The sequence below is a fragment of the Pelmatolapia mariae genome, linkage group LG3_W (assembly GCF_036321145.2).
Source record: "Pelmatolapia mariae isolate MD_Pm_ZW linkage group LG3_W, Pm_UMD_F_2, whole genome shotgun sequence".
NCBI lineage: Eukaryota > Metazoa > Chordata > Actinopteri > Cichliformes > Cichlidae > Pelmatolapia > Pelmatolapia mariae.
Window position 1 is genome coordinate 32518153 of NC_086229.1, and position 15828 is coordinate 32533980.

A 15828-nucleotide genomic window follows, 5' to 3' on the forward strand; every position below is an offset into this window, starting at 1 on the left:
TGTAACTGCAGCAAAAGCTGGTTCTACAAAGTATTGACTCAGAAGCTGAATAATTTGCCTCTGATGGAGTTTCCAGTGGTGAACATCTGGAATCCTTGAACTGCTCGTCTCACAGGAGACTCAGCGAGGACGCCTCTGGTCTGCTCACTTTATCTCCACCGGCTCCACCCACATCACTGACATTCAGCCCCACCTTGTCTCTATCTGTGACCTTTCACCCACTTTAACTAAGGTGGAGGTTTCATCAGCAGCTTCATGGTAGAATTAAACTGTATTTGTCCGTTTACACAATAATGGTCCTCTAAATCAATCACACACACACACACACACACACACACACACACACACACACACACACACACACACACACACACACACACACACACACACACACACACACCAGTCCTCCTATAACAAAGTCAAATTGTCAGGAAGCAGATGTGTGATCTCCACCCATGAGCACGCTCAGAGACCTCAGAGTGTCTCCACCCATGAAGCTGATCTCTGCTCACAGAGCTGATGTTTCACTCTGTGTAACGTCTTTAAAAACTTCCTCTTCCTCAGCCCTGCAGTATTTCTATGCATCTGTGCTCATCCTTAGTTTCAGCTCTAGGGCCTTTTTTCACTAGAGACCACGAGACTGTGAAACATGATTGTTGGGTTTCATATCTGTACTGAACAGTCATTTAAGATTAGTTAGTAAATAACAATTAGCTAATGTTGTTCATGAGACTAAAGTCATCTCACTGTGGTACTGTAAATATAATGTTATAGTTATTATATTAATCATTATTAGTTATTACAGCAGTGAACAGTGAACATAACTGTTTCTGATAGAATGAAGAGTAGACTGATATATTAAATATTCCTTTATTGGGTGAGAAAATCAGACCATGTCATAACTGCTGTAAGTCATACAGAATAGATATCAGAGCCTTAAACAGGCTGACTTCTGCTAAATGGGTCAAACTGGGCAGAAAGTCTACAAACACATAACATCCTTATAGAATATGATGTAACACAAAGCAAAGCTGCATCTTCATCTTCCTCAGGGCTGAATACACAACAGATACTGTATATACCACAGGCTGGTCTTCATCACCAGCTCCTCCTCCTCCTCAGACTGTTTCTTCAGCAGTCAGACGTTCCTGTTCTTGGTTCGTGTTCCTGAGGACACAGAGGACAGAGCAGCTCAGCTCATGTGTCCACAGGACGATGTGTCCTATGTAAATGTGTCTGCAGACGGTGACAGGGAGAGAGGCGGAGCAGCTGAAGGTGCACGGACACCTCCACCCCAATAATCTTAACACAACCAACCATATCAGTATAAACAACAATGTCTCATCCTGTAATCTCACATTAAAATATGTTTTAGAAACTGGATGAAAGAGAAGGAAGGAGGGAGAGCACTTGAGGATGCAATATAATGTCTTAAAGACATAAAGACCTGGATGACACCCAGCTCTATCTATCTATGAAGCCAGATAACACACACCAATTAGATAAACTGCAGGATTGTCCACTAACTTTCTGCTTCTTAATTCAGATCAAACTGAGGTTATTGTACTCGGCCCTGAAAATGAAAACCTTGGCCTCCAGTAATGCTGTGAGGAACCTTGGAGTCATTTTTGACCAGGACATGTCCTTCAACGCACATATTAAACAAATATGTAAGACAGCTTTCTTCCATTTGTGCAACATCTTTAAAATTAGAAATATCCTGTCTCAGAGTGATGCTGAAAAACTAGTTCATGCATTTATTACTTCCAGGCTGGACTACTGTAATTATACTATAATATAAAAATGCTTTATCCTTCCTCCTTGTGTAAAAAAGATTTTTAATGTTAGTTTTAATTAAAAATTCACAGTTAAAAAAATAATCCAACACATATGAACAGCAGATAATAAAGAAAAGCGAATGGTTCAGTCTAACATGTGAGACGTTAAACTTCAGTAAAACTATGCAGTTATGAGACGTAACTTTAATCTGAGCCAAACCGATTTGCTCAGGTGTAAATAAAACAGTGACGTAAACGTGACCCGACAGACAGAACCTGAGTGAATGAAGTCCAGTGTTTAACCACTGAGAGCTAAAACTCAGCGAAGGTTTCAAAGCTGTGATATCAGCCGCTGATAAAGTGCTCTGTAGTTTTCTGTTTCCAGCCGTCATCTGTAACTCAGGTCAGTCACTCTGAGGGAAACACAAGCTCCAGCAGCTCTGAGCTCAGGAAGCTATATTTACTTATCTTGTCCACAATATTGCGCCGTCATTGCGTTATATCGAGCTGCAGCTGCCCACGTTAAACTATCACCAGGTAACGTGGGCGTGTTTGCTGAATCAGCAGCAGGTGTCAAACAGCTGACAGGTGAGCAGCATGTATGCAGGTAAACGGAGGGTCTGTCGAGCTGATCGCTGGTGTCGTGAGGAAAATGTGGGCTCATTATTTATGTTACAGAAACACAAGGACACGAGAGCAGGTGGAGCGAGACGACCGTTCGGTGAAAATGAGAATCTGCAAATGCAACATGTGGAACACACAAATCTAACTGGTTAACATGAAAAACAGTTAAACTGGAACACCGGAGCTGTGAGCTCGGTACACTCTGATTCTGTGGCAGCTTTATGGGTCAAAGCCAACAAAACACATTTTATTTTGAAAGGTAAAACTGAAGAGTCACTGACCAGCATCACTCAAACACACCATGACTGCATGTTTGGACCATTACAGCCACTGACTGAGGTGACGCAGTAAGTTCATTTACTTAGGCTCAGAGGGTTAATACAGTAATCAGATTACGCCTGCTCATATCAGGTGAGTGAGAGCTACCTTTGAGTTTCCAGCAGAGGAACAGAAACAAACCCAGAACCAGAACCAGGAGAAGCCCAGAAACCAGACCTGCTACGACTGGGACCACGAGAGAGGGAGGAGGAGGAGGAGAACAGGGAGGACACGTAAGAGCAGTTTTTACAGGAGGAGCAAAGTTTGTGGAGGTGCTTGGAGGAGGAGGACAGTGAGGAGGAGGATGGCTGATTGTAGGAGGATCTGGAAGAGAGATGATGAAGATGGTTCAGTCAGTTTATTATCAGGTCACAATGTTACATCAGGTTTTAAACAGGAAGTGATGTCAGTGTTCTGACCTCTGACCCTCAGAGAGCTCTGAGGAGACTTTCCACCCTGATCATTAGAACATGAGTAGAGACCTTCATCAGCCTGCGTGATGTTAGTGATGATGTGCTCTGGTTTAGGACCAACAGAACTTCCTTTGATGAAGAAATAAGCTGCGACTGTGGCACCATTCCTCTGTCTGCAGCGCAGAATGACATCACTTCCTGTCCTCACAGGAAGTGCAGGGATCTCCAGGATGAGACCTTTATCAGACCATCAGAGACAAACAGAGTTAAGAGAGCAGAGTCACACAGAGACAGAGACACAGCTGGAACATCTCACCTGTAGTGTCTGATTGGACACTGAAGGAGACTCTGTCACTCTGCTGTCCAGAGGAGTCCTCACACCAGAAGGTTTCACTGGGAGCAGAAAGATCCACAACACAGTAGGAACCAAGAAGCCTCCCAAAGCCTGCAGCTGCTCCACAGTCCTCAGTGAGTCCTCCTCTGGTCCTCTTCACTGTCCATCCATCAGCTGTCTGTCCATCATCAACACAACTCAGATCCACTGAAGAAGATCCACTGAAGACCTGCTGAAGGTTTGGACTGACAGACAGAGACACTGGAGGACACGCAGAGATGATAAAATCATTACTATATGTTGATTAAAGTCTAATATAAGCACAGTGCTGGTGTGCAGGGCTGTTATATGCTGCTGACATGTTATAAACTGTTATGTCTACATCGAGCTTTTAGCCTCATAATAAACAGATATTTGTGTTTGTCATCAACATTCAGATATTAGAGATGATTTGATTTGTGGATCAGCAGCATCACTAATTGAAGCACTTTAAAGTGGAAAAATCTCCCTTATTTCAGCTGTGATCACACACTTTGGTTTTCAGAGGAACAGCCAACAAAAGGAAAAGCTGAGTGTGTTTTCTTTAAAGCTCAGATGAAACTTGGTGGACTAACATGCAAACTGAGGCTGTGTTCAGGACTCTGTCACACTGGTGATGAAGAGTGGGACCAGCAGACAGTGTGCACACACAACGGTCTGTGCTAAAGATTAATTTCAAGCGTTTTAATTTACAAATTTTTGAGGAAATGGTTTATCAGGTCTAATTGTAGAGAAATGTACAGTTAGAATATAAAGAAGCTTATTTATTGTAATTCAAGTTGTTCAAGTCTACTTGTGTTGAAATGCCAGAGGTTATAAAAAAGGTAAGATTACCCAAAACTGAAAATAATGCACACACACACACACACACACACACACACACACACCCACACACAGAGTAAGTGTATTTGTGTTCTTGTTGGAGTCTCACTGATTGTTTTCACTTCATCGACTCACCTGCAGAAACAGTCGGTGCAGGCAGCAGCAGCACACACACACCTGCAACAGGAGGACAGAGGTCACTAAAGGTCAAAGGTTAGTGGCTCCTCCACCACCTTGTGTACCTGCATAGTTGAGGAGCTTCTTTCTCTGTGTGAGCAAACAGTCATTTGTGACAGTCACATTGAGGGACCTGCAGTCATTACAAAACAACATGACAGTTAGAACAGTTAGGAGGGAGCTGAGTGTGAGCAGAGATAAGTGACACAGAGAGGAAATGCTGTAGGCGTTGTGAGTTTCAGAGGAAAAACATGATCTGTAGCTCAGAATTAAACAAGTTTTTTAAGCTTAAATTACACCAAAACAATTAACGAATAACTAACCACATTATTTATCATCCAACAACTCGGAGGACAGCAGGGAGAATTTAAATACTCTCCAACAACTGCTGCTTCAGCGAGATAGTTATGATAAAGCCCAGTTCAAGAACTAGACACCATCCTCCAAAAGAAATCACCCAGTAGACTCTCCTAGTACAACATCGTCGGCTGGCAATCACAATCTATAAGCGACTGTCCAGCTTCAGTGCGAGGCTGTGGTGGAGATTTTACACCATGACTGTAAAGCCCTGATGAAAACACCTCACTAAGGGACTTGGTCAGCTCTCTTACTGAGAATGTGACCCAGCTTCATATAGAAAATAAAACAGACTGTCATTGATCTCCAGGCCATGGATAACTTTGTGTTTTCTGCTTTGTTACACTTCAGTCTTTGATGACTGTAAACCTCAAAATGCTGCACAGCCCATATTAAAGCTGGCACTTCTTCCTTAACCAATGAGCAGTATAAATGATGAGAGTTAACGTCCCAAGGAAACAAAACATCAAAATGATTGAATGAACAACTCCATCATCACCAGTCTACAAAGAAACAGCCCCAGCATCCACCTACAGCTGGAATGGCTCACCCATATGAGGAGCAGAAGAAGTCGTTTCCTCAGGTCGCCTCGAAGTTCATCTTAGAGCTGAGCAGATATGTGAGAGGTGCAAAACTGCAGATAGAAACCTAGCATGCCCAAGAACTGCATTAGGCCTGTTTTAGAGATGGAGGGGAAATGATCAAGAGCACATTTCGCCCGCACAGGGCTGATATTCCCAACCTCACCCTGATAGGTGATCATGGACTGACTGGCATTTGCATTTTTTGCACTTCTCACAGTGAAGCATCTGATGTCAGAGCTGAACACAGCTCTAATTCACTCTGCATGGTCTTCAAGTGTTGCTGTAAATTACAACATCAAGGTAAGCAGCACAGTCCTGTAGTCCTGCCACTATATGATTCATTTCTTAGGCCAAAAGGCATAACCATGTGAGTACAGCACAGAGTGTGTGACAAACAGAACAACTTGAGCCCACTTTGTCCATGCAGTCGTCTATATAAGGCAAAAAGAATAAACCAGGATTTGTAACTTTATTTTCCTAAAATCTGTGCATGGCTGAAATGTCTGCTCAGGTTTTTTTTATTATTAGTATTATTAACCTTTATTTAACCAGGAACATCCCACAGAGATTAACCCTGGAGAACCAATGGGGTCAAATTTGACCCCATTGGTTCTCCAGGGTTAAAAACTTCTTTTTCAAGGGAGACCTGACCAAGACAGGCAGCAGCAAGTATCTCACAGATGCAAAAACACACACAATTAAACACAGGCAGCAACAACACGCAAAAATACATGATTACTAAAAAAATAAAATAAAATATGATAAAGTTCAATAAAATTTAATTAAATTTAAAAATTCAGTTAAAATGACGATCAATCTAATTGAAACAGTTGCATGTTATGGACTTGGCCTCAAGGGTTTTTAGTTTAGATTTAAAAGTCCTAATGAGATGAATTCAGTCGTTTTCCAGTCGTTCTGCAGTTTGTTCCAAGCCAAAGGTGCTAAATGGACAAAAGCTCTTTTACCAAATTCAGTTCAGGCAAATGGAACAGAAAGAAACAAGAAACCGACCAGCATGTTTCATTTTCCACCAGCACACAAGGACAAGCCTAACTAAGGCATCTGAGGAGGGGGTCATCGTGATTTTTAGATTTACTGTCAGACCTTTGTTTCATCTTCCCTTGGGGTCTTTCCAGATTTACTTTTGCCTTTTTCATACAACCTTCTTTTAAACTCAGACATAATCAATAAGGTTGGTGGTGACGACCCCCCCGGTCATCCTCCAAGACATCCAGATGACCACACACAAAATGACCAGTTTTATTGTCAAAGACCATATGTACAGTCACACACAGGAACATGAAACTGCAATGTTCCCACAGTCCTCAGTGTACACTAAAACAATATAAAGATAAAAATCCTGCCTAATTATTCATTTAGTGTGAACGACTACATTAATAGTTGAGCCTAAAAAAGCTTTCATTGTGATAAATATTAACACAGATTAATGCTCATCCTCACAGGACTTCCACCAATAAAGCACTTTTGGTTGATTTTCATACATTTAAATTCCCCAAGCTGTTGGGTGATGGCGCCCTGCTCTGGTGGAGGACACAATCATGTCTTCCAAGCTGAGTTTCCTTGGGAAGAATGAGGATATGACACATTCAATCGAGTGCAGAGAGTCCATTTCTTGGCTGGATTGTTCTGTCGTAGCTACTCAGGTGGACTGGACTAAAACACCAGACAAGAGTTTATTTACAAGCACACAAAGACTAAGTGTTTAAGCTGAGGGTCTACATTAGTGAAGTCCAGATTAACACAGTTCCTCCTCTTAATCCTCAGGATGTTTCTCAGCAGACTTCCATCTCCAGACGATCTGTGCAACAGGATAAATAACTATTGCAGTCCAGCGCCATGCAGCAAAGGAGCCAGCTCCACTAACTGCTGTTAGCTTAGCTATCCACCAAAGGCTGAAGCCAGACCACTGCCTCATGTAGTTGCAGCAGATCAGAGGATGAGGAACAGGTGAGCTCATTAACTCCTGGTGTGTGGAGCCAAAGGACGGGAAAAGAAGATGTGTCACGCCCTGAAACACAAGGATCAACTCAAACACAAAGCCAGACATGAGAGAGAGATGAAAGTGGTAAGCCAGCGTGAGAGGACTGAGGCAGCATCGTAACAGCAGACACTGGACAGAAAACAAAGTATAACAAAGAGCGAGCCATTTATCATGGCTGATATCAAACAGGAAACAAGGCAAAGCAAACTGGGGAAAAACTAAACTAGCATGAAAACAATGACAGGATACAGAACAGGTACATGTGAAAACTGTGACACGAAACATGAACCTGAAGCATAAAAGTAATCCTAAGGCTAGCATGCTCAGTAGCAGGTGAAAGAAGTCTCTGCTGTTCTTTGTTGATGGTGTGATTATGTTCTTCTATCACCATGACTGGAACACAAACATCACGAAGCCCAGAAGCCAAAGCAAAGACTAAGAAGCTGAGGACACCAGTGTGCTGTGTGACAAACATGCATGAAAGTCTGGAGCTGTGTCCAAATCCAGCATGGTTAATATAAACGTGAGCAAGACCTGGAGTATGAACGTGTTCATGGGCAGGATGTAAATAAAAAGTGTGACCACATGTAGCTCACACACCTCCAGGTTTAAACACAAACAACAATAACACAACAGCAGCAGTGATGGGCAGGAGGAGTCCTTCATCAGAGCAGCTGATCAACAGACTCTGTAGCTGCTGAGTTTGGTTGTAATGAAACGTGCTACATAAATACAGGGTGGGCCATTTATATGGATACACCGTAATAACATGGGAATGGTTGGTGATATTAAAGTCCTGTTTGTGGCACATTAGTATATGTGAGGGGGCAAACTCCTCAAGATGGGTGGTGACCATGGTGGCCATTTAGAAGTCGGCCATCTTGGATACAACTTTTGTTTTTTCAATAGGAAGAGGGCCATGTGACACATCAAACTTATTGGTAATGTCACAAGAAAAACAATGGTGTGCTTGGTTTCAACGTAACTTTATTCTTTCATGAGTTATTTATAAGTTTCTCTTTGTTCACAGCCATTGACATGTCGAAGAGGTTAACACGTGAGGAGCGGATCGAAATTGTGTTGATATCTGGTGAACGCAGTAACCGGGTCATTGCAGCAGATTTCAATGCAAGACACCCTACCAGACCACCCATCTCCCATGCTACAGTTAGCAAACTGCTTGCTAAGTTTCGTGAAACTGGTTCAGTGTTGGATTTGCCAAAATGTGGATGCAAGAAAACTGTCACTAATGAAGAAACATCAGTGGCTGTCCTAGCTTCATTCAGCAACACAGCGTAGCACTCGCCGCATGTCACTGGAGAGTGGCATTAGTCGAACATCCCTTCGGCGGATATTAGCTACTCACAAATGGCACCCTTACAAACTCCAGCTACTGCAGCATCTCAACGAGGATGACCCAGATCGGCGCACAGAATTTGCAGAATGGGCAAAACAAAAATTGGAACAGGACCCTCAGTTCACGCAGAAGATTTTGTTCAGTGATGAGGCAAACTTTTATGTGAATGGTGAAGTTAACAAACAAAACCACCGCTATTGGTCTGACACTAACTGACATTGGATGGATCCCTCCAAGACTGTTGGAACAACAAAAGTGATGGTTTGGTGTGGTATATGGGGTACAACGATAGTGGGTCTGTTACAGGCCTTCGATGGGGCCTGTTTTTAAACTGTTTTTTTAACAGAAAAGCATAGACAGGAGACATGAGTTGCGTTCAGTCTGCAGGCTCTTCCTCGTCTGATTTATTAACAGAATTTAACAACGTCCTTTTCTTTTCATTTAGACACACACATTTCTCTTTTAACCACAAAAACACAATTGTGACGGTAACGGCAGCGAGACAGAGCGAGCGAGTGAGAGAGAGAGTTTTTATATGTGGGAGATTTGTGATGTTTAGTGTGGAGTGTATACTTAGTGTGTTGTGCTGTCTTGTGTAGTTGTTCTGTTGTGTAGTCGTTCTGTTTTGTGTGTCAGTGAGGGCACTAATGAATGTCACTAAGGCACATTTGCAACGTAAACACTGTCACTAAGTAGAAAACCAGCGGAGTGATACACCTCCTGTTGTCAGGCCTGCAGGTTTATCCCTGTGCTGCTCTCCTCTGTCTTTTGGTGGATAAACTTTTGTTTTACTGGCACACATCATTTGTGGGGCATCTTATTGCGAAATCTGATTGTTCTCTCATTTTAGTTTTAGTAATATTTTTAAATGGTTGTAGAAAATGAAAAAAACGGCAGGTGTATTGGCTGCATTTTTAGATAAATAGTTGTATATGTTTACAAAATGTACAATTTATATTTGCATTTCAAGTTATAAAAATTTACTCAACATGTCTGTGTTTTTTTTTACACTACTAGGATTTGAAGTTCTTTGTGTGATTTCAGATCAGTAATACTAATGCAGTATGTCAGTGAAAAAAAACAACTAAATTCAGTTGAGCTGAAATGATCCCAAACAAGGCAAGGGGAAAAAATAAAATGAAACAATTTGAGGGTGAAATACAAACGTAAACTCAAAAGGAGTCAAAAATGTCCAGTTGTATTTCAGACCTCAGTGGGTTAATCCAACAAATCATGAAAAATTAGGTTTAAATTTTTGTTCATGACAGTGCAGATTTCTGACATTTTGTGTAATTTAAGCTGTAACAATGTGATTGTTTTCTAACAAAAAACAGTGAAACTTAAGTTAGACTTGTGTTTGTAAATGAACCGCCCCATGTTGTGTAGCTTTCTGGAGTTTATACTTATTGGGCTCCATATTTATTTATTATACAGGCTATACAGAACATAAAATCAAAACTCACATGTTTTATGCAACTAAAGTGTGTAATTATGTGGGCTACAGACAATAATTAAGTTATAGACTATATTTATATGAAAAACGTGTATACTTACTGCATTTGAATCATTTTAACCATATGTAACCACCTGCATATGTGTTTGGGGGGGGGGGGGGGGGGGGGGGGGAAGGCTTTGATTTTGCCACCCCATTTGATTTCTTTGCCACCCTCATGCCACCCTAAGAAAATTTCTCTAGATCCGCCCCTGCTGCCAGAGCGATAGTGGCTGAGACGCAGCGGAGCGGAGGTGGAGTGCCTGGCTTAAAACAGGACGTGTTAGCTGCATTCAACCTTCAGTTACTCTTTATATAGTTAGGTAGCAGTCAGACCATGTTTCTGTTTAGCTGAAAAACATTACACCCAGGTAACCGGCAGTGTTGAAAACGTGTTTTCCAACGATGTTTGCTACCCTACAATCCGTCCTGCTCTGTAGTAAAATCAGTGACATTTGACCGTCCTGTTGCTCCCATTGAAATGTATACAGCCTGTTTAAAATCTAAAACTTAAAATTGTCCGTAGCCTGCTGTTGTTACCACTGTCCTGTTTGAAATGGATACTAACTAGCTAACTGACTGGATGCCCATTAACCTTATAACTGCTGTTGTGTGTGTGTGTGTGTGTTTGTGTACAGAGAGACAGCCAGGTTCATAATAGATATAAGGAAGTTTTTTCAAAAACAGGAGCCACATTCAGGTAAAAGTGTAAAATCAAATGATCCGTCAATAAAGGATAATGTTGGATCAGTGTTTCAATATTTATATCTTTTATTAGATGTTCATGTGGTTTGGTTATTTGCCTTTTGGTTGAAAGTACACTGAGAGAGGACTTTTTGTTAGTGATCTTAATAGTATTTTTTCATATTAATGTAATTTTTCGTCTAATTGAATATAATCTATTTGTGTATGATTGTCAGTCCAAAGAGGGAGAGAGGAAAGAGGAGAATGTGAGGAGAAAGTACAAGGTCAGGAAGAACCAGGTAAGAAAACAGACAGGGAACAGTGACAGGCAAAACAGAAACTATGAATCTGACGAAGAGAAAAAACCAGATTTTACTCACACAGTCTGGAAGTTGTGTCCTCCCTATATTAAAGCTGCTATACAGAATCTGCAAAACAAACTGGGTTGAAACATTTTTGACCCTCTTTAACAACATTCCAACATAACATTATCATTGATTGGGGAGATTAACATTAATGATATATTTTTATGTGGTTCAGCCACAACTCTACTAAAACCTCAGCCAGTAATAGGTAGGCCAACTTTTGGACCGTCCAGTTGTCTGTATGACTGCTGCAGTACATACATCACATTTGCACACTATCAGAAAGTGCCAAACAGCCCTGCTGGAGGGAGGAGCTGTAAAGAGAAGCAGAGTGCTCCGTTTATATTCTAAAACTGTTTTAAGCTTGTTTCAAAGATTCTGTACTGCAGCTTTAAATGTTTTCCAAAAGCACACATACACTTATTAGTGTTTCTCAGACTTTTTAGAGTGTGTACCACCTGAGAAAATGTCAAGCTCTCCCAAGTACCAAGCATGAAACTCATAAATCTTACAACACAAAATTAGTATTATTAAATTAGTCAAATTAGTATCTGCAGTAAAGATTTTTATTTGTAATAATTTGTTCTGTTTTGGGAGTGTTTTCTATGTATCTGTATTATATCATACATACACATTAAAAGTGAATCTCTGTCCAAAAAATGCACTCAGTTTACTTCTTACTCACTATGAGCATCATTGATTATTCTCTCCCAGTAATTAAGGTTAGGATATGTATTATTATTTTTTAAATTCCAATCCATTCTTCTTTTGCAGCATTTAAATAACCTTTATCAGATTTGATGGTTTTGTTACAGACTTTTCAAAAAAGTGTTTTGCTTTTCTTTCACAAATGTGGGGATTAAATTGTGTTAAAATGTACAAAACAGTGATGTCATGTTTTGAGACAAGGACCCAGGCACAGAGAGACTTGATGAATTTAATCTTATGATTTAATAAAGAAATCTGCAGACTTGCACAGAGATGGTAAAGTTATGATGACTGATAACAGAGATGAAGACAACAGACGATGAGGACAGGGAGGAACAGGCGTTTAAATGCACCAAGGAGACAGTCAGAGAGAACTCGGGACAACTGGAGACATTTAAAGATGCAGGGACTGACAGAGACGGGGAAGAAGTCTCATCGTGACGAGTAAAGTTTATCTTGCCTGGCTGAGCAGCTCTCTGGGTGCTCAGCACCCCCAAAGCTCTAATCCTAGAATCACCTCTGGTGTGGAGGAATGACTTTCAGGAGCTCAGTAAACTCCAGCGTGGTGTCATAACATGTGTGTGCGATATGGGTGGAGGTCTCAGCTCCGTCAGTGTTAAAGCTGGAGTTACAGCACTGAGCTGACCGCACCCCTGGCTGTGTGTCAGGAGGATGGCTGGCTATTGTTTCTACTTCCTGTTTGTGTATGAGGCTCCGCCCCCTCCTGGGGTTTTTGGTTAAATCTAAAAAGGCTCAGTGTGAACTTCCTGTAGCTGCAGTGTGAGATTGTTTTTTTTTGGGGGGGATGTTACATCTATTTTAATAATAAATCTTTTAGAGGAATAAACCTTCCTTGTTTAAACGTGTACCATGGTGTGTTCTCCTTTTGCTGGTGACTTCTTGATGTTTTTACTAATTAAAAAAAACACAGTATATATGTATATGTACAACACACTCATATAATAGGCTGGCAGTATGCTTGTGCTGTGAGTATGTAATTAACCAGTGGACATGTGTGTTTATATATAATATAACATCTATAACTATAACTCTATGTATAGTGTAGTTATTATGTAGACAGAGTGTCCTTATACACAGTGTACACTGTAGCAGTATACACTGAAAGTGCGGGACCCGCCCTGCATGGAGGCCTCGGGGACGAGCTTCATCACATGAACGAGCTCGATGACAGAATAATGAACGTGAGTGGTTTTAACAGCAGAGGACGTTTGACTGACCCGCTACTTACTCCATATGAAGCCACACCCATCTCTGTTTGTGTGTGTTTGTGTGAGTGTGTGTGTTTCTTACCGATTAAGAGGAGCATGATCTTCATCATCCTCTTCATCCTCTGTAACAGTCCCGTTGATCCTCACTGACAGCTGAAATCACCGACCGCTCTCAGAAACAGATCCTTTACTCTGCACACAAAAAAAATGACTTTCTCCTCCCTGGCTCCTTCACAATAAAAGCTCTTTACAGTGTTGAAATCAAGATAAAGACAGACACATAAATTTATATATTTATAAAGGGAAACATGGAAGCAAGACAGAAAGAATAAGGTGGAGGTAAGAACAGGGGACAGGTACTCCTGTCCAAATAACATGATATAACCACACATACAGCCCAGCCATAAAGTGAACCAAGTCATGTATTTAAATACAGCATCGGAGCCAATGCACCGAACCAGCCCACACTGACACTGAGTGTTGATTGTACTGAGCCTGTATCGACAGTTATAACGGACAAAGCTACCTGAGGCATTTCCTTCAATTCTTGTTTCTGTCTTCATGATTCCTCCTGACTGGTCTCAGCCAACCCGTTCTCACTCCCGAGGCGTAAAATACTGACGATTTGTCACGTCCCTTAACTTCTCATGCTGACGCTAAAGGTACCCTTCCACGTTTTTATGTGACGCTGTGGGTTGTCAATTCATTCCAATGTGAACCCGCTCGCGGCGATCAGAGACGCTTCAAGCAGGGTTCCAGCCATCTATTTACTCCAATAATAACCCCGTCACGGCCAAACATGACGCCGTGAAGCACAATCTAACTATAGAACCGGGGACCCTCTCCGCGAACAGGTTTTTCTCCCCAATTTAATGCTTTCTTTTAATGACATCATTAACATTTCTCAACAAAAACACATGAAAGTATCACTGATAATTCAACAATAAAATCGCTTCATGTTGTGGCCATCACACAGTGTTTTCCAAAGTGATTCACGATCTGAAAGTGCGATCTGTTAGTTTTGGATGCGCTCGGCTCCAACCAATCAGACCAATTTATGCAGACAGCGCACTAATCCCGTAACTGCACACTACCCATAATCCTCAACCGCCGTTGCTATGGAAATGAAGATAACAACAGCTTGGTGCTACCCGTTATTGCTTTATTTACTCTAAAATAATAACCAGCGATAATGCGAAAATAAACTTGCCCAGTGTTTAATTATGTAATTACAAATTGCAAATTTATTTTTATTTATTTTATTTTTTACAAATTGCAATATTTATCTACAGCGCGCCTTTAGCGACACGTCAACAGATCTTAAGGAAGGCGACTGGATGGTTTTTACTGCAATGCATCTTGGGAGTAAATGTATCTTTCCACTCACGGTCCTGCAGGAATTTTTCGACTCGACACGAGGCAGATCCTAGCTAAGTAAGTTGTGATAAACTGTAGGTAATTTGCATGTTCACTGAAATATTAATTTCAGTGATATTAAACTGATATTAAACTTGAAATGTTTTCACAGAGCAGTCTGTGTACCAAGAGAACTACTTCTGCAAAAGTTTATTTAATTTTTTTTGTGATGTATTCTCATGTGTAAGACACTTGCTTGGCCACCCAGCTAATGTTAGTACTGCTCTATTTTCGCAATGTATCTTTTCTTTAATCAATTCAGTTTTTTTAACCCTATTCACGTAATTAACTCAATATTAACGACTTTAATCTCTAATCGATTTTTTTTCTAAATATGGTGTAATACTGCCTCGTAATATAAGTTATTTCTTTGGTCACAAATAATTTTTGTAACCATTTCACCAAAACAGACCTGAAATAATCCCTACATGTTCCATTTTCATTTGCAGAAATGACAAAGCCAAAAACCAAACCATGCCCTTCCTGTCAGGCTCCAAACACCTGCAACAGGAAGACATGCAGTGGATGCCTGGGCAGCCTGAACGTAAAGGAGGGATTGAAAAAAAAAACAAGAACAGTTTAAAAACAGTAACTGGGCTGCCTCTGTTAAGAAAAACAGAAATGCGAGCAGGGTGGTTAATTCAGCCCAGTTGTCAGTAAGTTTAAAAGTTCTGATCTAATAAGTGGTTGGTCTGCTAGACAATTTTTTATTAATCACAGTTGTCAATGTTTTCTTGTATATCACGAAGTAAGAAACTAACAAGACAGGTATATACACATAAAAGAGCATAAATAAAAAAGTTATTCATATCAGAATAACATCATCACACTAAAGACATCAAACTACGAAAAACTTGTTAAAAACTATTTTTATTTAAGCTACTTCTGAATTTTAATTTAATCGGCTATTACCTGAGAGACAAAACATTTCAAGATGGATTTTATCATACATTTACAGGTTTGGTCACCATAAATACTTTTTAACTATCTACAACAATAAAACAACAAAGATGTGAAACTTAAACATCAATTTGCTTACATGAAAGACTGGCTGCATATGTTTTTCTTTGTTGTTCTTGCAGGTTTCCAAACTTCATGCCCTGGGCTACCAGCCTATTCTGTTTCTTGG

The 15828-nt window shown here is 40.7% G+C and overlaps 1 protein-coding gene across 1 annotated transcript; it reads right to left on the reverse strand.

The window, feature by feature from the left end:
* Positions 1-862: 862 nt before the first annotated feature.
* On the reverse strand, positions 863-13920 carry LOC134624391 (uncharacterized). Its single transcript, XM_063469370.1, has 7 exons — positions 13810-13920; positions 13366-13475; positions 4464-4505; positions 3450-3728; positions 3140-3370; positions 2829-3044; positions 863-1167 (listed from the first exon to the last, which is right to left on the reverse strand). Exons 2-7 carry the CDS (start codon positions 13400-13402, stop codon positions 1139-1141), a joined length of 834 nt encoding a protein of 277 aa, XP_063325440.1. The 5' UTR covers positions 13403-13475; positions 13810-13920; the 3' UTR covers positions 863-1138.
* Positions 13921-15828: the final 1908 nt, after the last annotated feature.